Source organism: Gossypium hirsutum, chromosome A13 (assembly GCF_007990345.1).
Source record: "Gossypium hirsutum isolate 1008001.06 chromosome A13, Gossypium_hirsutum_v2.1, whole genome shotgun sequence".
In the NCBI taxonomy this organism is placed as follows: domain Eukaryota; kingdom Viridiplantae; phylum Streptophyta; class Magnoliopsida; order Malvales; family Malvaceae; genus Gossypium; species Gossypium hirsutum.
The window spans coordinates 100,262,150-100,287,678 of NC_053436.1; the positions used below are offsets into that span (position 1 = coordinate 100,262,150).

Here is a 25,529-nt window from a genome sequence, read left to right on the forward strand (position 1 = left end):
GCTTTTAGGGTATTTTGGGAGTATTTGTGCAATACGAAGAAAAATAAAAATATAATTTGCGTGTTATTTTATTTATTTTTAGTATAATTACTGAAATTTAAGTTTTATTATTGAACCGGGTTGAGTTAAAATCGGCTTAGGATGAGTTTAGATATATGGTGTGTTTATTTGTAATTAGTGTAAAAATAATGGTGACATTGAAATTATACAAAACAGCCCATTCAAACCCACTTAGTAATCCATTTTATTATTAAAAATTAATAAAATATTAGAAACAATTTATATTAACATTGATTGTCATAAACAATGAAAAAAAAATACTCCAAACGAAATGTATGAAACTTACAACTTTGAAACAAATACAGAGGGAAAAATCTCTCATAATTCTAACATGAACGAATGAATACTAACAAAACAATCAAGATCCATTGCTATTAATTTCCTTAAAAACAAATACAAAACTATGATTCTATATGAAGTTTTGCAACAAGAAGAAGATGTCATCATCCTTTTCATCAGCAAGTGAAACCAGCAGAGGGCCATCTTCCCTTTTCTTACCGACTATCATCATCGTGCTATCTTCTGTGAAAATATCGAGCATAGCCAAGATACTTTCATCGTGTGAAGGCTGGGGAATCTCCATTAATGTAGTAGGAGAGGCAACGTCAGAGTGATCTATGGAGGGTACCAATCTTGATGTAATCTCGTCACTTTGATCGTCAAGAGAAACCCCATGACCATGACCATAACCATCCAACAAATCAGAAGCTTTAAAATACAATACAGAGTGCGCATCTTCCGGTTCCGTACCATCTCTCATGCTTTCATCGATGAAAATGGCGAGCATGGATAGAATACAATCATCTGGAACTGGAAGGCGATGACTCTCCCTGGATTTGGTGTTGGTGACCAAAGTGTAGACATTTTTTGAGTCGGCAGATGGTTGAAGGGAGTAGGCATCCAAGGATGGGTTGTTTTTCCCCATTGTAATTAAAAGACCTCAAGATCTCGATACCCGATAATAATAATGGTTTTTACCCACGAGGAGTGAATAAAGTTGTAATCTTTGCAAAACGAAAATATATAAATCTACTAATTTACTTGATCCTTGAAAAAGGACCAAGTCCAATGCCTGAAAAAGAGCCTTCCTCGGATCATAAAACCCAGGCCGCAACTGAGAAACGATGGTGGATCCCTGATAGCCCCATGATGCATTTGCAGTGCAAATCAAACCCTGTTTTCAACAGATCAGTTAGCTCCTTCGTATAATCCCAACCCATAGAAATTAAAAGAGAAAAACAAGTCAAAACAGGGAACCCTAAATCACCAAACAGGAAATAACCAAAACAGAGAATGACTCGAAGAAAGAAACCCTAAAAAGCAGAGTTCAAGTTTTAGAAGAAAACTGTGGGTTAAAATAAAAATATAACCACGAGAGATAGAAAACTAGAAAGGAAAACAAATCAAAACAGGGAACCCAAAATCACCAAACGAAAATTAAATCGAACCAAGAAACCTAAAAAAACAGAGTTGAATTTCAGAATGAAACTGTAGATCAAAATCCGAAACAAGAAATCGAAACAAACCTGATTTATGAAAGGTTTCAGAAACGGAGATATAACCCCAAAAAAATCAATAGGAATCGTAGGGGCGAGAGCGAGGAATTCAGAAATCGCAAGAATAGGAAAGGCAGCTGAAAACTCTGTGAAAGAGGGAAGAGAAAATAAGTGAGGGAGAGGGAAGCCGCCTCCCTTTATATACACATGGGAACTAGCCGTTGTATACGCGTTTTTCTTGGTTTATTTCTTGCAGTCCCTATTCTTTTTAAACAATTTAAAATTTAGTCTCTTTATTTTTATTTTTGATTTAGTCTCTCTATTTCTTATTTGAAGAATTAAAGTGCAATTGGTAATATTGTTAATAAATTTTATTTAAATTTTAATATTTAAAAAAAATTAGAAATTAAAATCTTATTGATAGCTAATATTCAAATTTAGTAAAAGTCAATTAATAATGCTAACAATTAGGCTGTAATTTTTTATTTGTTTTTTTGCTAATGAATTGGACTCTAATTTTCAAATCAAACAAACAAAGGGACTAAATTTCTGAAATTGAAAGCAAAGGGATTAAATTTCATAATTTTAAAGAGTCGAAGGACTAGGGCCATAATTAGACTTTCTTCTTTTAATGTAATAACATTATTGGATATTCTTTTCAATAACAAATTGTGATGATAAATAAATATTTTACTCTTTATCTTTACTTTATACTAGTTTTGACTGGGGGTTTTAATTTTATTTAATGAATTAATGATATAATTACTAAATCCACGTGTAAGTAATTACATCATCTAAATAAATTAAAATTAAAATATTTCTTTCAAACAAATCAAATTTAGTTTAAAATTTCTATAAAAAATTAGTTTATGTTATAAAATAAAGAAAGATAGAGAGAGTAAAGAACAAAAAAAAATGGAAAACAATAGAGAATGTATTTTATTGATCAATAGGATGATTACAATGCTTCTTCAAAGTCTATTTATAGGTGTAATAAGTATCAATGAAGTAGAGATCTAATTCTAATTACTATTAGAATTTAAAGTATATCAAAATTTATCTTGATCTTGATGGACATCCACTTAATAATATATTCATAACATTCCCTCTTGGATGTCCATTTGTAGATAATGTAGCTCATTAAAACCTTATTAACAAAAACCTTGTGGGATAAAAACCTAATAAACGAGAAAAAGAGTAAACAATCTTCTATTACAAGATATCTTGTTAAAAACATTTACTAGGAAAACCCGATGGGACAAACCCTTGATTAAAGGAAAAGAATACAACTTGTTTTTAGACTCCCCCTAATGAGAATATTACATTGCATCTTTGAGTCAACGCATTCCAATCTTATATAGTAGTCTTTCAAATATTGAAGTTGGTAATGCCTTAGTAAAAAGATATGCTAAATTTTCACTAGAATGAATTTGTTGAACATTTATATCACCTCTTTTCTCAATACCATGGTGAAGAATAATTTTAGTAAAATATGTTTCATTTTGTCACCTTTGATGTAACCACCCTTCAATTGAGTTATACATGTTGCATTATCTTCGTATAAGATAGTTGACACATTTTCCTGTAAAGGCAAATTACATAGCTTCTAGATATGTTGGGTCAATAACCTTAGCCAAATACACTCTCGACTTGCCTCATGCATTGCAATTATTTCTGTATGATTTGAAGAAACGGCAGCTAATGTTTGCTTTGTTGAATGTAGAGATATGGCAGTACCCCATATGTAAGTAAATATCCCGTTTGAGATCAACCTTTATGTGATTCTGATTAATAACCAACATCAGCATAGCCAATTAATGATTTTGAATCATTTGGATAAAATAATTTGATACTAATGGTCCTTCTGAGATATCTGAATACATGTTTAATTCCATTCCAATATTTACGTGTTGGAGAAGAACTAAATCTTGTTAACAAGTTTACAACAAAAGTTAATCAGGTCTTGTGTTGTTTGCAAGATACATCAATGCTATATGGTACTTCAGGACCAAGAAAATCTTCATCATTCTCAAAAGGACAAAATTCAATCTAACGATCACACAACCATCGAGGTACTCAATGGATGCGTTTTATCCATATAAAATTTCTTTAAGGTCTTTTACGTACAAATTGACTAATGGACATGAATTCCATCTTTTAAATGCTCGTTTTGTAGGCTAAGACCAAACATTGTTTTTCTAAGATCTTTCATCTTAAATTCTTTCTTTAAATAATTTACTGCATTTTGAAGTTCTTCGGGAGTTCCAATAATATTTATATATTCAACCTAAACAATAATTATCACAAAACTCGATCCAAACCTTTTTATTTAAAGGTTACAAATACATGTTTCTGTATTTTCTCATATATTTGGATTTAGTTCGTACGCTTTTATTTGCAAGAACTTACTCCCTTTACTTTTCGAATTCAAAAATTCAGGTTCAGTTGTTAAGAACTTTAAAATTCTTATGTTAAATTTATTTAAATGACATTCTAAAATTAAAAAAGAAAAAAATCCTCACTTAGTAGCCATGTGACAAAGAAGATGGCATTGCAATGATCCTAAATTCAACATAAAATGTAAACAGTGTTAACAATTTTTAAAATTTACATTAACATTTTAAATAAAATAAAATATTTAGACTAACTAATGACATTATAAAATTGATTGATGTCAAAAATAAAAATATAAAGATTAAATATAATATTTAAACATAGTTATGTGACCTAAAATTCACTTCCATATATAGAAGTGTAGAATATGAGTATCAGGAACCTCCTTGCACCTACCCTTTTCGCTCTCATAGAAGAAAAGAAGTAGAAGCAATAAGGAAAGAAGAAATTGATGCATGAAGTCCCCAAAAAAACAAGGAAATAGAAATAAATATACATCTTGAACCATGACACTACTTAAATTTTGCATAAATGAGGAAGTAGAATAACTGCTGTTTGACTACATGGTGTTGGTTCAATGGTTTGTGAAATCAAATAAACACCATCCAAATGTGGATTTAGATTTCATCAGTTCCTTTTAATTAAGTTTTAGTTCAAATCAATTACAATAAAAAAAAAAGATAAGTGTGAATTAAAAATATAATCCCAAATACTGATTCAATTGCAGACTGGGATTTATTTCTTACCTCAAAGGTACAGCAATGTTTGTTATATATGAACCAACAAAATACTATTTATTTTGATTATGAAGATATCATCTTCTAAATATATAAAAAAATATTCATGCATCTTAATGACTCACATTCTAAAATGTTGGAATTACATCCAAACTTTGGAGCTTATAATTATTGAAAATTTAGTTTTATTTTCTCTAAAATAATTGTAAGAAACTTACAACTTCAACAAATGCAGGGGGGAAAATCTCTCATAATTCTAACATGTACGAATGAATACTAACAAAACAATCAAGATCCATTGCTATTAATTCCCTTAAAAGCAAATACAAAACTATGATCTTATATGAAGTTTTGCAACAATGAGAAGATTTCATCATCTTTTTCATCACCAAGTGAAACCAGCAGAGGGCCATCTTCCCTTTTCTCACCGACTATCATCATCGTGCTATCTTCTGTGAAAATATCGAGCATAGACAAGATGCTGTCATCGTGTGAAAGCTGGGGAATCTCCTTTAATGTAGTAGGAGAGGCAACGTCGGAGTGATCTATGGAGGTTGCCAATCTTGATGTAATCTCGTCACTTTGATCATCAAGAGAAACCCCATGACCATGACCATGACCATCCAACAAATCAGAAGCTTTAAAATACAATACAGAGTGCGCATCTTCCGGTTCCGGACCATCTCTCGTGCTTTCATCGATGAAAATGGCGAGCATGGATAGAATACTGTCATCTGGAACTGGAAGTCGATGACTCTCCCTGGATTTGGTGTTGGTGACTAAAGTGTAGACATTGTTTGAGTCGGCAGACGGTTGAAGGGAGCAGGCATCCAAGGATGGCTTGTTTTTCCCCATTGTAATCAAAAGACCTCAAGCTCTCGACACCCGATAATGATAATGGTTTTTACCCACGAGGAGTGAATAAAGTAAAGTTGTAATTTTGTAAAATGAAAATATATAAATCTACTAATTTACTTGATCCTTGAAAAAGGACCAAGTCCAATGCCTGAAAAAGAGCCTTCCTCGGATCATAAAACCCAGGCCGCAACTGAGAAATGATGGTGGATCCCTGATAACCCCATGATGCATTTGCTGTGCAAATCAAACCCTGTTTTCAACAGATCAGTTAGCTCCTTCGTATAATCCCAACCCATAGAAATTAAAAGAGAAAAACAAGTCAAAACAGGGAACCCTAAATCATCAAACAGGAAATAACCAAAACAGAGAATGAATCGGAGTAAGAAACCCTAAAAAGCTGAGTTCAAGTTTTAGAAAGAAACTGTGGGTTAAAATAAAAATATAACCACGAGAGATAGAAAACTAGAAAGGAAAACAAATCAAAACAGGGAACCCAAAATCATCAAACGAAAATTAAATCGAACCAAGAAACCTAAAAAAACAGAGTTGAATTTCAGAATGAAACTGTAGATCAAAATCAGAAACAAGAAATCGAAACAAACCTGAATGTTAAAAGGTTTCAGAAATAGAGAAATAACCCAAAAACAAAAAAAAATATCAATAGGAATCGGAACGAGAAAACGAGGGATTGAGAAATCGCGTGAATGGGAGAGGAAGCCGAAAATTCAATCAGAGAGGGAAGTGAAAGAGGGAAGCCGCCTCCCCTTATATACACATGGAAACTAGCCGTTGTACTCCTACGCGCTCTTCTCGGTTTAATTCTGCTTGCAGTCCCTGTACTCTTTGAGATTTTTCAATTTAGTCTCTTTTTCCATTTCTTGAAATCTATTCTCTGTACTTCTTATTTGAAAAATTAAAGTCAAATTTACAATATCATTAACGCATTGTAATGACCCGATTTTTATTGGTGTCGAAAAATTTAGTTTCGAAGTTGAATTTTCTTAAATCAAGACAAACTAATTAATAAACCAAGAATATTTACGAGTTGACTAGAAAATTAGCAATTAAAATTATTAAATAATTTATTTGAATAGTTAGTGAAAATAGTAGAAAAACTAAATTACAGAATGAGTAAATTAGTAAAATTTGATTAGGGAAAATTAGTAAAGCCTTAATGTGAAATTTACCGGCTTGGGAATAAAAAAATCATTATTAAAATTTTGTTAGTGGATTAGTATGATATCCACAGTCCATTTCCATTAATTTCTACCATCTCAAAAACAAAGGTGGGAAAATATTTGCTACATAATACATGTTTAAAACTCTATTGCGTAGAATTAGGGGTTGAGAAATATTTTATAGGATGTAGTAAAATATTTAAAAATAAATATTTAAAAAAAAAGATATATATTAAAATTTTAAAATTGTTTGTAAAAAAAAATACACTTTCAATATATCCAACATTCATCCTTATTAAATTAATGTTAATATTATGGTATTAGTGGGTGGGAAATATAATAGATATAGCTTGCATCGATGCTTAGATTTTGTTATAATTAGTAATTGGAAATGATATTGTAGTATATGTTTCATGCGGAGGCAGGAAATTATTGGAGAGATGGATGAGAAGAACAAGAGAAACAAGTGCTTAATGAATTTACTTTTACCATCATTAAATATTAATGACTTAAATTTAGATTGACTAATAAATGTCTTAAAAGTTTATTAGATTTATTGAATAAACGGTAATGTTGAAAATGATAAATAAATGGATGATGATTGTTGAAGTTATCAACTATACTTATATGAATGCTATTATGAGTTGAATTGTATTTGATATCATGAACGGATTATATTGGATTATGTTATAATAGTAAATGAAAATGAAATCAGTACTCTAGTTTTTGAAGGGTCGAGAATGTATCATTAGTTTCAAAGTATTTGGTGCCCACGAGCATATATTGATATCAGATTGTTCTTCAAAGCACTGGATGTTCGTGGAAATGTATCACTAGCTCCAGAGTTTTGGGAGTCTGTGAGCGTTTATTGAGGTAAATTAGCACTGAGCACACTTTATTTGACTTCCATATTCCCTATTGGGTCACGAGTATAATTCGTCATGTTATTCGTGTATCTGTTCATGCTCAAATTCGGGTAATATAAACTGTAGGTATGGAAATTGCAACCGGTTATTTAACATACAGTAAGTTAATGATTATGGTTGAGTTAAAATTGAAATGTGAATGATGCTATAAAGTGGGTCAAGTTGTTTGATATATGAAATTAAATGCAATACCTTGAGGGTACATCAATACATTAAAATACAAAACTCAACTCATATGGAAGTTTGAGGGAGTGTTGTTATAAGGTAGTGATCTTCATTATGAATTTGATTGGATGGTTTGTTATATGAATTAATAGCATGTTTAATTACCTAGTATATATATACATTGTTATTCAATCATATTAACACCACTAAACATCTAATGCTTAGCATACAGACATGTTTGTTTTGTGCGCAGGTATTAAGAGAAGATAGTTCAAAAGCATCTAAAAGCATACAACTCAGTTCACCAAAGTCCTTGCAATGTTTCTTTGAAGTTCCACTAGTAATAATATGTACCTAAGACTAAACAACTAAAGGGTATTGTATGATGAATTGAGAACTTGCATAATAGATTAAATGGAATGAAATGTTGTTTAAACATGATGTCTATACAGGTTTAAATGGTCTCATGCTTAATTTCTTAGTGTATTCAAAGTACGAAGTTAGACTGAATTGTCAGCAATGAATGCGGCATCTCACATTTGGGTCCGTCGTCTGGGTCAAGCATGAAGTGTCATATAGATTTTTCTTGAATTTGAATATATGACATTTTATATTCAAATTTTAAAAAATAAATTTCCAGTTAACAAAATTCAATTAATAATATTATTAATTAGACATTAATTTTAAATTTTGACAAATAGAGAGATTAAATTTCTTTAATTAAAAGTAAATAGATTAAATTTTAAATTTTAAAAAATGCAGGGACTAGGACCTGTTGGAATATTTTCAAATATTTATAGTGTTCCAATAACTATAAATGAATTAGTGTAATTAATCAAAAGATAAATCTTTAGGTCTTTGATCTAAAGTTATATCATTTGATTTTTGAAAAAGAATTATAACTATTCAAACAATATTATTTGAATAGTTATAATATTAAATGAATAATTGAATGTTTTTTATAAAGACATTATTATTCAGAGAGGCACCTATTGAAAGATGTATCTATGAAGAGATATGAAAATTCCTATAAATAGAAATGAGATTTCATTTGGAAATCACACCAACAAGTTCTAGAAGTTCTTTCTATCCTTCCTTATTTTCAAATAATATTAGATTGTTCTATAAAGAGTTACTGTAGAACTTCTTTGTAGAAATTAAGTTTTTTTTATTCATTGCTCAGTGTTTAATGGACTATTTTCGTCAGTATAAAACTCAAATAGTCATTGGCTTCATTGTATCCTCGAGGTTAATTTGCTTAAAACTATTTTGCACATCGAATATAGGTGGGGATGAATATAACCTTAAAAATAGTGACTTGATACACGCCTTAGAGCCTTCTCCTATTTCTTCATTTTTTATTCAAGTTATGTTTGTGTGTTCGAGATTTTCCTCATCGGAGATTTGGACTAACAATTTTAAGGTTATAAAATTCATGATGACTACTACAACACATGAAAGTAGAACACTAAGGGGGTTGGCTTCCAACTTTATCAAACTTGATCATTTTGATGGTAGCAATTTCTGACAATGGTAGAAAAAGATGCACTTTTTATTAACAACTTTGAAGATTGCCTATGTTTTGGTTACATTAAGACTGAAAGAGAATGAAAATGAATTTGTTACTGCAACCCAAGAAAGGCAAAAAATGGGACAATACTGATTACATTTGCATAGGCCACATATTGAATGGTTTATCTGATGGTTTTTTCGACACCTATCAAAACAAGGTCACTGCTAAGGAATTATAGGACAAATTGGAGACAAGATACATGACCAAAGATGCTACAAATAAGAACTTTATTTTTAGTCGTTTCAATAGTTAACAAATGGTGGATGGTTGTTCTGTTATGGAACAATTTCGTGATATTGAAAATATGTTGAATCAATTTAAGCAATATGATATGAAAATGGATGAAATGATTGTTGTATTCACCATAATAGACAAGTTACCTCTATCTTGAAAAAATTTTAAAAGAAGTCTAAAACATAAGAAAGAGGAAATATCTCTTGAGGCTTTGGCAAATCATCTTCGTATTGAAGAAAAATATCAAAAGCAAGACCATAACCTAAATTCCGAAAATGTCAAAGTGCATGTTACGGAGGAAGTACAGACTACTAAACCATTCAAGAGAAAGTTCAAACAGACTGATAGAGCACCTAAGTTTAAAAAGAAACAAAAAGGCTCATGTTATCATTGTAACGCCCCTAACCTGTATCTGTCTCTGGAGTAGGATTTCGATGTATTACCGATCAATACACAATGTATAGCATACATTTATCAACCATAAAACATTCATTCTCATAAATCATTCAACACAATCACATTGTCCCTTATAACGGCCTACGAGGCCTTAAACATGCTTTAGAAGTGGTTCGGGACTAAACCGATATCATAAAAAAATTTTGAAAACTTAGAAAAATTTCAACCATACAGGGGTCACACGCCCATGTGAAAGGCCGTGTGCCACGGCTCTAGACACACCCGTGTCTCAGGCCGTATGGAAACAGGGCATACATATTGACGTGTATCACACGGCCGAGGACACGCCCGTGCGCCAGACCATGTGAAAACTGGAGGGTATGCTGACTTATGCAACACGGCCAAGTCACACGCCCGTGTGCTAGACCGTGTGCCAATTAGGGGGTATACTGACTTGTACCACACGGCCAGTCACACGACCATGTGTGAGACCGTGTGGGGCATACTAATTTCATTTTAATATCAACACCAGGGCACACACGGCTGTGTAACATGACCGTGTGTCTCACACGGCCAAGACACTCGCTCATGTCTCTGCCCGTGTGGACAAAAATAGGCCATTTGCAAGGCCAATTTGCCACCCCAACTCATGCTCACCTAAACAACCAAAATGGTATTATTGCATCATTCAATTAGGTAGCCAAAATCGTCAACCAAAAGCACAATTCATATAATATCCATTTCAACCAAATTCAATACTCAATTCAAATCCATTTACCTAATCCAATACTTATCAACTTAACTTATAAATCATACTTCATCAAAGCATTTTTCAAGCATTTCAACTCCACAATTCAATTAACCATACTCATACCAAACATGTCAAAATAAGCCATCACTCATGGCTATATATATAAACCAAAACATATACATTTACAAACCATTTTCTATTAGTCAAACACACATTAGCATTAACATCATTTACAAGACAATTCTCATGGCTATAATCACAACCAAAATACCACGTCTAGCCTATACATGCCATATACCATATATACACAACTCAAAAGTACCAAATAGATGTCCGATAGTGCGATGATGTTCCCGATGACTTCTGGATCCGATCTAACCTTGATTCATTATAAAACATAGAAAAATAACTGAAGTAAGTTTCATAGCTTAGTAAACTCGTATGTAAATAATTTAACTCATCGAATAAAAGTAAATCAACCAATTTCACATTAACTACAAACCTTTCTCATGCCATAAAACATGATTAAACACCATCTCATTGAACTTTCTCTATTTACTACTCAAATAGGTTCTGTACATACCTATATTGCCTCGTACTAACCTCTTTCTTAACCACATCATTCATTTACTCTTTGAAACATTCGGAATAGAAATTGGATACTCAATAGTCTCATACGATAAGTACCTATACCATGGCCCGTAGCCAAATTAAGATAACTTATCCGAAGAACAATTATCATGCCCGATGCCAAATCATCTGATATACATGACCCGAAGCCAAATCGGTATAACTTGCACCTAAAGTGTTAATATCATGGCCTGAAGCCAACTCAAATTGTCATCTAATAACATGACACTAGTATCCAAATCTATTCCTTAAGTTCAACTGGGATTTCACACTTTCCGTTACTATCATCGAATGCATCCGTAGAGTCGTTTTCACAATTCGAACATTATCCATAATCTCATAATCATAGTTTATGCAATATCAAAACTTTTAACATACTTTTATAATGATATTACCACATATGAACTTACCTCGTATTCGGAATTGACAAATCGAATCGACTACTCGATAACATTGCTTTTCCCCGATCTAATTTTGAATTCCTCTTTTCTTGATCTAAATATATTTCAAATTAACTTATTTAATCAACCATTCATTCAATTTAGTCCAAGACATACATTTAGGCCTATTTGCACATTAGCCCCTAAACTTTCACATTTAATCAATTTAGTCCCTAATTCACAAATACACATAATTTCAATAAACCCAAAGCTTGGCTGAGTTATTCATAGGTCCCTAGCAGCCCAAAACTTTCATTTATTTCATATTTTAACCACTCAATTTGCACATTTCACAATTTAATCCCTATTATGCATTTTCATCAAAAATCACTTTACAAAACACAAAAATCTATCATCAAAAATTCATATTTCATCTTCAAACATCAAAGAACTCATAAAATCATCAATGGAAACTCTTAAAATCTTTAACAGTTTCAAAATTAAAGGTACGCGCTAGCTAAATTGAGCTGTAACAATTACAAAAATATAGAAATCATCAAGAACCGAGCTAAAATGGACTTACACTTTGATCTTGAAGTGGCCGAATATTTCAAGCCTTGAAATGGCTTCCTTCTTCTTCAAATTCGGCAATGGCGAAAAGATGAAACAAATTTTGGTTTTGTTTTGTTTTATTAAATTAACTTATATTAACAATTACCAAATTAACCTTTGTTATAAACATATAAAAACATATAATGAATGGCCATAATTGTCCATTAACACTATCAATGGTCTAATATCATCATAAGGATTTTTAATTTAATAAATCATAGTAATTAAACACCTTTAACAAGTAGAATGTAACTTTTTTATTTTACGCGATTTAGTCTTTTTTCACAAATTAACCAACCAATCGATAAAATTAGCTCACAAAATTTTCACACATATCAAATAACATGCTATAAATACCGAAAATAATATTAAAATAATTTTCCAACATCATATTTGTGATCTCGAAACCACTGTTCCAATTTGACCAAAAACGGGTTATTACAACTCTTACCCTTAGGGATTTTCGTCCCCGAAAATTTTACCAATGAACAGGTTCGGGTATTGTTTTCTCATAGCATCCTCAGGTTTCGATGTAGCTTCTTCAACCCCGTGTCAATGCCATAATACTTTTACTAATGCAATTCTCTTATTTCTCAACTCTTTGATCTCATGAGCTAAAATTTGAATCGGTTCTTCAGCATATGACATATCAGACTGAATTTTAACGTCGGTAGGGAAAATGAGATGTGAAGGGTCGAATCGGTATCGTCGAAGCATCGACACATGAAACACATTATGTATTTTCACTAAGTTAGATGGTAAAGATAGTCGATATGCCATTGGCCCAACTCACTCAGTAATTTCATATGGTCCAATGAATCGCGGACTCAATTTCTCTTTCCGACCAAACCACAACATATTTTTCCACGGCGACACTTTTAAAAACACTTTATCCCCGATTTGGAACTCAATATCTTTCTATTTCAAGTCTGCGTACGATTTCTATCGATTCGAAGCCACTTTCAAACTGTCACGAATTACTTTCACTTTTTTTTAGTCTCTTTGATCAGATCAATCCCCGTGAATCTTATTTTCACTGTGCTTATTCCAATACAACGGTGTTCAACATTTACGACCGTATAAACCTTCATACGGTGCCATTTTTATACTCGATTGGAAGCTATTATTGTAAGCAAATTCAATCAACAGTAGATATTTCTCCCAGCTACCTTTCAACTCAAGAATGCAACAACGCAATACATCCCCAAGTATCTGAATAATTCATTCAGATAGACCATCTGTTTGCGGGTGAAATGCAGTGTTAAAATGCAGCTTTGACCCAAAGCTTCTTGCAATTTCTTCCAAAATCACGAAGTAAATCTTGGATCTCTATCAGAAACAATAGATAGGGGAACACCATGTAATCTCACAATTTCTAAAATATATCACTCAGCTAATTTATCAGGTGAGAAATCTGTATGTACGGGAATGAAATGAGTTGATTTCGTCAATCTGTCAACAACAATCCAGATCACATCTTTCTTTTTCGAAGATAAAGGCAAACCCGATACGAAATCCATTGTTACTCTATCCCACTTCCACTCAGGAATCATAATAGACTGTAATAAACCTGACGGCACTTGATGCTCAGCTTTGACTTGCTGTCAAATCAAACATTTTGAAAGAAATTCAGATATATCGTGCCACCAATAATGCTATTTCAAATCGTTATACATTTTCGTACTTCCTGGATATACTGATAAACAACTACTGTGTACTTCGTTTAGAATCTTCCGAATGAGCTCAGAATTTCTTGGTACGCATATTCTATCACAAAACATCAAACAGTCATCAGGCCCTATTCGAAACTTTGAATTAGAAATCGACTCACACTGAGATCGTTTTTCTTGTAATTCATTATCAAATTTTTGAGCCTCACAAATCTGCTGTAGAAATAAGGTCTCTCTTTCAACTCAGCTACTATCGAACCGTCATCAAACAAAGCTAACTGTGTATTCAAAGCACGTAAAGCAAATAAGGACTTTCGACTCAAAGCATCAGCAACTACGTTCGTTTTCCCCAAATGATAATCAATCACTAATTCATAGCCTTTTAACAATTCTAACCATCTCCGTTGTCTCAAATTCAAATCTTTTTGAGTCATCAGATATTTCAAGCTTTTGTGGTCAGTATAAATATGGCATTTCTCACCAAACAAGTAATGGCGCCAAATTTTCAATGCGAACACTATCACGGCTAACTCTAGATCATGCGTCGAATAATTCTTTTTGTGTGGCTCTAATTGTCTCGAGGCATAATCTACAACTTTGTCTTCCTGCATCAAAACACAACCCAGGCCATCTAACGATGCATCACTGAAAACTACGAATTCTTTACCCGACTCAGGCTGAACTAACACTGGTGCCTCTGTCAATAATGCTTTCAACTGCTCGAAGCTCTACTGATACTTTTCTGACCACTCAAATTTAACATCTTTTTGAAGCAATCATGTCATTAGAGTCGCAATCATCGAGAATCCTTTCACAAATCGTCTATAATAGCCGGCTAGTCCTAGAAAACTACGGACCCTGGATATATTTCTCAGAGGCTTCCAATCTATAATTGCAGAAATTTTGCTTGGGTCAACTCGGATACCCGCGGCTCAAATTATAGGTCCCAGAAAACCAACATTTTGTAGCCAAAACTCACATTTGCTGAACTTTGCAAACAACTGTTTATCTCTAAAAGTTTGTAGCACAATTCTCAAATGCTTAGCATGCTCAGATTCATCTCGAGAGTAAATAAAAATGTCACCAACAAACACAACTACGAAACGATCTAAGTACAGCCTGAAAATTCGATTTATCAAGTCCATAAAAACAGCAAGTGCATTAGTTAGTCTGAAAGGTATAACAAGAAATTCGTAGTGTCCGTACCTTATTCTAAATGCAATCTTTGGCACATCTGAGTCTTTAACTCGCAACTGGTAATAACCCGACCTCAAGTCAATTTTTTGAAAACACTGCTGCCCCTTTTAACTGATCAAACAAATCATCTATTTGTGGCAAAGGGTATTTATTCTTAATCGTCACTTTGTTAAGCTGTCGGTAGTCTATACACATTCTCATCGTACCATCTTTCTCTTTTACAAATAACACCAGTGCACCCTAGGGAAAGAAACTCAGTCTAGAAAACTCTATTTGTCAACTCTTGCAACTAGGCTTTCAATTCTTTTAACACTATCGGTGCCATTCTGTACGGAGCTATCGATATCAGCATTGTTCCCGGTACTAATTCAATACCAAACTCAACCTCTCTGATAGGTGGTAAACCAGGTAACTTTTCGGGAAATACATCTGGATACTCGCACACAACTGGTACCAATTCAATTTTTGTTTCTATCACTTTCGTATCAAGTACATAAGAAAGATAAGCTTCACACCCTTTTCTCACAAACTTCTGAGCTAACATAGACGAGATCACAACCAGCAAACTATTCATATCATCAGATTCAATTCTAATAGTCTCATTATTCTGACATTTCATCAATCGTCTTTCGTCTACAATTCACTATAGCATCATACATCGTTAGCCAATCCATACCCAAAATCATATCAAATTCATCGAATGGAAACAACATCAGATTAGCCGAAAAACAAAAAATCCCGATTCATTAACGGACAATTATTGCAGACTTTGTCAACCAAAACACATTTACCTAAAGGGTTCGATACTTTAATCACAAATTCAGTAGACTCTATAGGCAAAGTCTTACTAGTTACTAAATTTATACATATATAAGAATGAATTGATCCTGGATCTATTAATGCAATCACATTAGTATCATAGAGAGTGAAAGTACCGGTGATAACATCTGGAGATGACACTTTTTCGTGAGCGCGAATAGTGTAGGCTCTAACAAGTGCTCTGGCCTCAAACCTCACAGCTGAATCCTTTGTCGCCCCTCTACTACCACTTACATTTCCGGAAACTCTAGGTGGTCTACCTCTATTCGACGTGTTATTTAGTCTCACATTCTGAACTTTATCTTTCTCATTTAACTCAGAACAATCTCGAATGAAGTGATCTAGTGAACCACATTTGTAACAAGCTTTATTATTTTTCCAGCATTCTCCACAATGCCGTCTCCCACACTACTGACACTATAGTTTGTTGTCTCCCACACTGCCAACACTCGCTACTGAAGTAGCTTGAGCTTTAGAACCTGAGTATTGTTTTCTACAATCTTTGTTCAAATATTTGTTTGAAGTATTTGGGCAAGCATATGAATCTCTAAATTTCTTTGATGAAGATTGATACGACTTACTTATTGATCTTTTTCTCAAGTCTCTAGCCTTTGAATCTACTTTTCTCTTTTCTTTGCTAAGATCCTCGGCATTACAAGCCCTTTTAACTAGAACGACAAACTCTTTCAACTCTAGAATTCCAACTAGAAGTTTTATATCTTCGTTCAGCCCATCAACAAACTGCTTGCACATTATTTCTTTAGTAGACACATACTCTCGAGCATACTTGCTTAACCGTACGAATTCTCTTTCATACTCAGTGACAGTCATTCGGCCTTATTTTAACTCTAGAAACTCTTTATGCTTTTGATTAAGGAATCGTTTACTTATATATTTCTTTCGGAACTCTGTCTAAAAGAATTCCTGGGTAACCCGTTCTTTTGGAACCACATATATTAGCATGTTCCACCATTGATAAGCGGTGTCTTTCAGCAAAGATACAACACATTTAATACATTCATCAGGAGTACAAGATAATTCATCAAATACTCGAATCTTATTTTTGAGCCAGAACTTAGCTCTCTCAGCATCATTATCAACACAAGCACAAAACTTTTCAGCCCTATGTTTATGAATCTTATTTATTGGTGGCTTGTTCAACCGTATCGGGTCTATAACTAGAGGAACAATAGGGATTTATTGAGGAATAGGTGGGGGTAGAGGTTGTTGAGCAGCCGGATTCGTTCGAACGAACTCTGTAAACCACTCATTCATTATTTGGAAAAAGGCTTGTTTAGCCTCTCCCTCGTGGCTACTCATTACAAGCCTAGATTCTGATGGTGCTGCCCCTTGAGGAAAAGCAGGCGCATTACTCTTTACATCATCGGCTACAGCTCGTTCGGGATCTATTACAATATGAAAACACAATTTAAGCTGTCAGGAATCATCACACTATCACAAAGTATAAATGGCATGTATAGCTAGACTCTTACACACGCTACGTTAGTCCTAGAATCGGCTAAACCTGGCTTTGATACCAATAAAATGTAACACCCGTAACCCGTATCCATCGCCGGAGTAGGATTACAAGGGATTACCAATCAATACACAATGTATAGCATACATTTATCAACCATAAAACATTCATTCTTATAAATCATTCAACACAATCACATTGTCCCTTATAACGGCCTACGAGGCCTTAAACATGCTTTAGAAGTGGTTCGAGACTAAACCGATATCATACAAAAATTTTCGAAACTTAGAAAAATATCAACCATACAGGGGTCACACGCTCGTGTGAACAGGCTATGTGTCTCACACGGCTCCAGACACACTCGTGTCTCTGGCAGTGTGGAAACAGGGCATATATACTGACTTGTATCACACGGCCAAGGACACGCCTGTGTACCAGACTGTGTGAAAACTAGAGGGTATACTGACTTATACAACATGGCTAAGTTACACGCCTATGTCTCTGCCCGTGTGGACAAAAATAGGCCATTTGCAAGGCCAATTTGCCACCCCAACTCATGCTCATCTAAACAACCAAAATGGTACTATTTCATCATTCAATTAGGCAGCCAAAATCATCAACCAAAAGCACAATTCATATAATATCCATTTCAACCAAATTTAATACCCAATTCAATGCCATTTACCTAATCAAATACTTATCAACTTAACTTATAAATCATATTTCATCAAAGCATTTCTCAAGCATTTAAACTCCACAATTCAATTAACCATACCCATACCAAACATGTCAAAATAAGCCATCACTCATGGCTATATATACAAACCAAAATATATACATTTACAACCATTTTCTATTAGTCAAACACTCATTAACAATAACATCATTTACAAGACAACTCTCATGGCTATAATCACAACCAAAATACCACATCTAGCCTATATATTCCATATACCATATATACACAACTCAAAAGTACCAAATAGATGTCTGATAGTGCGATGATGTTCCCGACAACTTTCGGATCAGAGCTAACCTTGATTCACTATAAAACATAGAAAAATAACACAAAGTAAGCTTCAGAGCTTAGTAAGCTCATATGTAAATAACTTAACTCATCGAATAAATGTAAATCAACCAATTTCACATTAACTACAAACCTTTCACAAGTCTTAAAATATGATTAAATACCATCTCATTCAACTTTCTCTATTTAATACTCAAATAAGTTCGTTACATACCTTTATCGCCTTGTACTAACCACTTTCTCAACCACATCATCCGTTTACCCATTGAACCATTCAGAATAGAAATTGTATAGTCAATAGTCTCATACAATAAGTACCTATACCCTGGCCCGTAGCCAAATCAAGGTAACTTATCCGAAGAATAATTATTATGGCCCGAAGCCAAATCATCCGATATGCATGACCCAAAGCCAAATCAGTATAACTTGCACCCGAAGTGCTAATATCATGGCCCGAATCCAACTCAACTTATCATCTAATAACATGACACTAGTATCCAAATCTATTCCTAAAGTTCAATCGGGATTTCACACTTTCTGTTACTATCATCGAATGCATTCGTAGAGTCGTTTTCACAATTTGAATATTATCCATAATCTCATAATCATAGTTTATGCAATATCAAAGCTTTTAACATACTTTTATACTGAAATTACCACATACAAACTTACCTCATATTTGGAATTGACAGATTGGATCGACTACTAGATAACCTTGTTTTTTCCACCGATCTAATTCTGAATTCCTCTTTTCTTGATCTAAATATATTTCAAATTAACTTATTTAATCAATCCTTCATTCAATTTAGTCCAAGACATACATTTAGGCTTATTTTCATATTAGCCCCTAAACTTTCACATTTAATCAATTTAGTCCCTAATTCACAAATACAAAAAATTAACATAATTTCAATAAACCAAAGCTTGGACGAATTATTCATAGGTCCCTAGCAGCCCAAAACTTTCATTTATTTCACATTTAACCGCTCAATTTGCACACTTCACAATTTAATCCCTGTTATGCATTTTCATCAAAAATCACTTTACAAAATTAAAGGTACGGGCTAGCTAAATTGAGCTGCAACAATTACAAAAACATAGAAATCATCAAAAACCAAGCTAAAATGGACTTACACTTTGATCTTGAAGTGGCCGAATATTTCAAGCCCTAAAATGGCTTCCTTCTCCTTCAAGTTAAGAAATGGCAAAAATATGAAACAAATTTTGGTTTTGTTTTGTTTTATTAAATTAACTTATAATTAACAATTACCAAATTAACCTTTGTTATAAACATATAAAAACATATAATGAATGGCCATAATTGTCCATTAACACTATCAATGGTCTAATATCATCATAAGGACTTTTAATTTAATAAATCATAGTAATTAAACACCTTTAACAAGTAGAATGCAACTTTTGCATTTTACGAGATTTAGTCCTTTTTCACAAATTAACCAACCAATCGATAAAATTAGCTCACAAAATTTTCCCACATATCAAATAACATTCTATAAATACCAAAAATAATTTTAAAATAATTTTCCAACATCGAATTTGTGGTCCCGAAATCACTATTCTGATTTGACCAAAAACGAGTTGTTACAATCATTGTGGTAACCCGGGACATTTCAAGAATAAATGTCAATTTTAAAAGAAGAAATCATCGTATAAGGCTAATAATAATGAAAATTTCATTGCAATGATATCTGAAATTAATATGGCACAAGATAATAATGCGTGATGGATTGATACTGGAGCAACCAACTATGTGCTCAAAGAAAAAACAAGTTCACAAAGTTCACATAATGTGAAAATGACAACGTCTTGTACATATGGAATTCTTCCACCGCAACAATCAAAGGCAAAGGGTCTATTGAACTATAATTCACTTCTGGAAAGGTTTTAACCTGGAATGATCTACTCTATGTACCAGAAGTTAGGAAGAATTTAGTGTCTGGAAGTCTGTTGAATAAGTTTGGTTTCAAACTTGTTTTTTTGGCAAATAAGTTTATTTTGTCTAATTTTTGTAGGGAAAGGATATATGTATGAGAGCATGTTCAAACTCAACATCATCAAATCACAAGTTAGTGCACTTATCCATAATATAAATAAGTTCATCCATAGCATAAGTAGATTTCCCATATATAAGTATATCATTTAATTCGTCAATCTTTTTATAACCTCATGTTACATCTCAATTGTGAATTTACCGTTTCATTCATTTTTCTTACCTGTTGAACCATCTAGAATAACATCGGATATTCGGAAAACCTCACACAAAGTGTACCTTTTCATATAATCGTAACATTTCTTTTACATCATTGCTCACACGAGCTGTGAAATGGGCCTACTCACACGAGTTCTGGGTCGGAATGTAAGCTACACGATGCTGCTCACATGAGCTGTGGACAAATGTAAGACCTCAGCCATCTGTAGGACTGTAACACCCCTAACCCATATCCGTTGCTAGAATAGGGTTTCAGAGTATTCCTGAAGTTTAAATATCAAAAAAACATAAATTTCAAACATTTTCTATCATATAATATTTAGGTCAGAAATTAATTAAATTCATAACTACTGTCCCTTATTCGAGCCCTCGAGGCCCAAAATACGCGTTAGAAACAAGTCAGGACTAATTCAAAAATTTAGAGAATTTTTCGTAAAGTATTAAAAATTTTCAAAGCTACAAGGTTCACACGGTCAGGAGACATGCCCTGTCTTAAACCATGTGGACATTCGAAATAGGGACACACGACCATGTCCCAGCCCGTGTTTATACCCTTATAACTCTCTGACTTGGGTCACACGGCCAAGCCACACGCCCGTGTGCTAGACCGTGTGCCCTTTCGAAATGGCCTAGCACGCCCGTGTGTTAGCCGCGTGCCTCACACGGCCGAGTCACATGTTCGTGTATCTGGCCGTGTGGACTCAAAATGTACCTTAAACAACAAGTTTATCATTCCTTGCAAGCTTAGACACTAAGTAATTCAAAAATCATTCGTTTAACCAGTTCAAAACACAATCAAACACATTCAATATCAAAACAATCATCCTAGGTGTCTAACCAATGTACCCTTATTGGTACCATATTTATATCATCAAAACATATCATCAAAGAATTATTCAAGTCCAAAATCTAAACATACCTACTTTAATCCATTTTGCCTAGTTTATGAACACTTAAACATTAATGCCGTAATATAACTTCAAACACAAACACATATTCATATGTATATACCAAACCATCATTAAACTTATAACCTTAATTACAATCAAACCACAAAATAATTATTATTTAGACACCCTAGGTACATGCCTACGCAAAAGAGTAATCATCACTACATTTGAGTTCGGGAGAGTTGTTGAATGTTGAATCGGCGATCAAAAGTTAAGCACCTAACCTGTGCACCGAAAACAAAATTGTATGCTGAGTAAAAACTCGGTGGTATTTCTATAATCCAAATATTTAAAGATAAGAGATTACAAATGAGTATTTGAAATAAAAACACATATTAATATTATTTAATAATCACAACTACCATATGCCAACTCTTTGAATTCATATATAATAGCATATCATATTTCATTTGTTTTACAAATATCCTAATTCTCATACTTGCTATATAAATAGCTTTTCACAATTTGTTTCACATTTCATTTAAACAATGGCATTATCCATTCCATATTCAATTCATGAATATATAACTCATATATTCCATGTATTTACAACATATTTCACATTCTATTTTTAATTCAATATATCACTTTCATTTCTCGTACCATGCCATTTCAATATCAATTATAAAACTTTATTATTTCATTACCCCTATCAGCATGACTCAGACTCGGACGGATATACGGATCCAACCAAACACACTAGTTTGGCACCCAGTGCCTTATCGAATAATTTGAAGTAATAAATTGTCACCCAATGTTTCATCGATTAAATCGAAGTAAATTGGCACCCAGTGCCTGATCGAATAAATCCAAAGTGATAAATTGACACCCAATGTCTCATTGACTTAAAGTCGAAAAAGTCCCTGAACTCATCCAATCCTATGGCATGCCATCTATACCCGACTCAGCCCGATACGATTAATAGGGTTTAATTTCACTTTCCAAATACAACCAAAATTCAATTATCATATTTGTACACATACATATATTCATTTCAATTCAACAATCAATACATTTATAATATATATATCAATTTAATTCATTCAATCAACTTTAATTCAATTCAATGCCAAAGTGTCAAATACTCACCTCAACACTTACCATATGCATTAAATCAAAAATACAACAGTTAATAACTAGTTTTGAATTATAGAAATACAAACCAGAAATTCCGAACTATTCGATTTCAACTTTATCTTTCCCCTTTTTGGTCGAGGATTCCTGTACGACGTTAGCTACAAAATTGAAAATAATTAAAATTCATTAATATAATACAATTCAATTTCATATTGAATATTTCAATTTTGACTCAATATTTGCCTCAATTTCAATTTAGTCCCTAAATCGAGACTCATTTTATTTCTTCATAATTAATCCTATATTTTCATGCAAATTCCAATTTAAACTAAATTTAACTTCCTATTTTATCTTAAATCCCTAAATTTTAAAATTTTCACAATTTAGTCACTATTACTCAAAATTTACAATTTATTCTACAATTTAATATTTTTTTATTTCTAGCTTAAAAATCTATCAATTTAATCCCTAATACTAAAACTATTCAACATTTAAAAACTCAATAATTGCTAAAATTTCAACATGAGTCGGGTAGTACTTAAGACTGGGATTCCAAAAATATAAAAATTACAAGAAAAGAAACTAAATTGACTAACCAACTAAACTTGGAAACTTTAAAACCCTAAAACCCTTCGTCTTCTTCTTTCTCCCTTTTCTTTCTTTTTTTTCTTTCTTTTTCTTTCTGTTTTGTTTTGGTTTTTCTATTCCTTTTTCTTTTTTTTCTTTTATTTATTCATTTTATTATTATAATATAATATATATACTTAAATATTAAGTAATATATTATAATATATTTTAACTTAAAATTTTATAATAATTTCACCGTTATGCTGCCTCATTTATAAACTATGGCAAAATTGCTTCTTTAGTCCTTTTAATTTTTCTTTAATCTATAATTCAACTTTCACCCTATATGCAATTTAGTCCTTATACCTAATTACTTTTAATTCATGCAAATTCACTTCCAAAACCCAATTAACTACACAACTAGCTCGTAAATATTTTTAATAAATATTTAAATATTTACGAGTTTGATTTACGAGAACAGAGTCTCAAAAATGCAGTTCCCGACATCCCTGACTATCGGGTCGTTATAAGGTCATTCAAGACCAGCACTCAAAACATGAAATCTCTAATGACATGTCATTTGTATCATAAAAATTCCTAAGATTCAACTGGGACTCAATATCCGTCAATTCATCATACCTTTGATACATTTATAATTTGATTCATTTACATCAAATAATATAATAAAAATTCAATTTAAACATCATTTAATTGATTACAGTTCATACTAATTTACCTGACTAAATTGCAGCAATGACTAAGTACAGGGGCTATTTGGTCATTTTTCTCTTCTCCTCGATTTTCCACTTGTTCTTGATCTAAAATAATAATTCCATCCAATTCAATAATTCCAACAAAAAAATCAATTCATTTCATGCAATTAAGTCCTTTTAACATTTTCACAAAATTGCCCCCACATTTTACTTTTATACAATTTAGTCCCTAAGTTCAAAACATGCAAATTAACCATTTTTATTCAATTAATCTCATTCTAGCATTTAGAATAATTAATTTAGCTTATAACCCATAATAATTAAAATTTACAAAATTACCTTCAAAGTTTACCCTTTTGCAATTTAGTCCCTAAACCTAAAACTTGCAATTTAATCATTTCAAAATAAAATTCATATAAATCAATTTTTACCTATTTTTATAATAGTCCATATTTATCAGCCATTTGCAATATTTTCCTTATACCTTAAAATCATCAAAAACTACTTAATAAAATATGTCTATTTAACAACAAAGCTTAACAATCTATCATAAACTTTCACAAACACCTCAAATTCATCCATGGCACATTCCATAACATTTGAAAATTTAACAAGTTGACCCCCGGGTTAGCTAGATTAAGCTACAACGATCTCAAAAACATAAAAATCATTAAAAACAAAATCAAATTCACATACCATGCAAGGCTTTGAAGTTGGCCGAAACTTGAAACAAATAGAAATGGTTTTTTTCTGCTCAATTTGGTGAACAACCAAATAGACTATTAATATCACTTACCTCAACATATAATTTGGTTGTTCACCAAATAGATGTTAAACTGCATTTTTAAATGGTGAATTGAAAGAGGAAGTGTAAATGGAACAACCGGAAGGATTTGTTGCTCCAGAACAGGAGCATAAGGTATGTAAGCTTGTCAAATCTCTATATGGACTTAAACAAGCACCAAAGCAATAGCAACAAAAGTTTGACAAGGTTGTTTTAGTTAATGACTATAAAAAAATGAATTTGATAAGTGTATATATAGCAAATTTGAAAATGAAAAATGTGTCATAATTTGCTTATTTGTAGATGACATGCTCATTTTTTGCATGGATTTGGAACAAATAGAAAACACAAAGAAATTCTTGTCAAACAACTTTGCTATGAAGGATATAGGTGTAGCAGATGTTATTCTTGGGATTAAAATAACCCGAAAGGAAAGCTCTACAGCTTTATCACAATCACATTACATTGAAAAGGTGCTTAAAAAGTTTGATATTTTCAATTGTATAACAGCATCTACACCCATAGATCCTCAAATAAAATTAGTATCTGATGCTGGTAGGAAAATTGATCAATTGAAATATGCAAGTCTAATTGGTTGTCTTATTTACATAATGACTTGTACAAGACC

General features: G+C 32.5%; 2 protein-coding genes across 2 annotated transcripts; both read right to left on the minus strand.

The window, feature by feature from the left end:
* Positions 1-261: 261 nt before the first annotated feature.
* Positions 262-1,729, minus strand: LOC107918634 (uncharacterized). Its single transcript, XM_016848226.2, has 2 exons — positions 1,587-1,729; positions 262-1,234 (listed from the first exon to the last, which is right to left on the minus strand). The coding sequence occupies exon 2, from the start codon at positions 983-985 to the stop codon at positions 470-472; it is 516 nt and encodes a 171-aa protein (XP_016703715.2). The 5' UTR covers positions 986-1,234; positions 1,587-1,729; the 3' UTR covers positions 262-469.
* A 3,102-nt stretch (positions 1,730-4,831) lies between these two features.
* Positions 4,832-6,276, minus strand: LOC107918635 (uncharacterized). The gene is made up of 2 exons (XM_016848227.2): positions 6,148-6,276; positions 4,832-5,795 (listed from the first exon to the last, which is right to left on the minus strand). Exon 2 carries the CDS (start codon positions 5,540-5,542, stop codon positions 5,027-5,029), a length of 516 nt encoding a protein of 171 aa, XP_016703716.2. The 5' UTR covers positions 5,543-5,795; positions 6,148-6,276; the 3' UTR covers positions 4,832-5,026.
* Between the last annotated feature and the right edge of the window lie 19,253 nt (positions 6,277-25,529).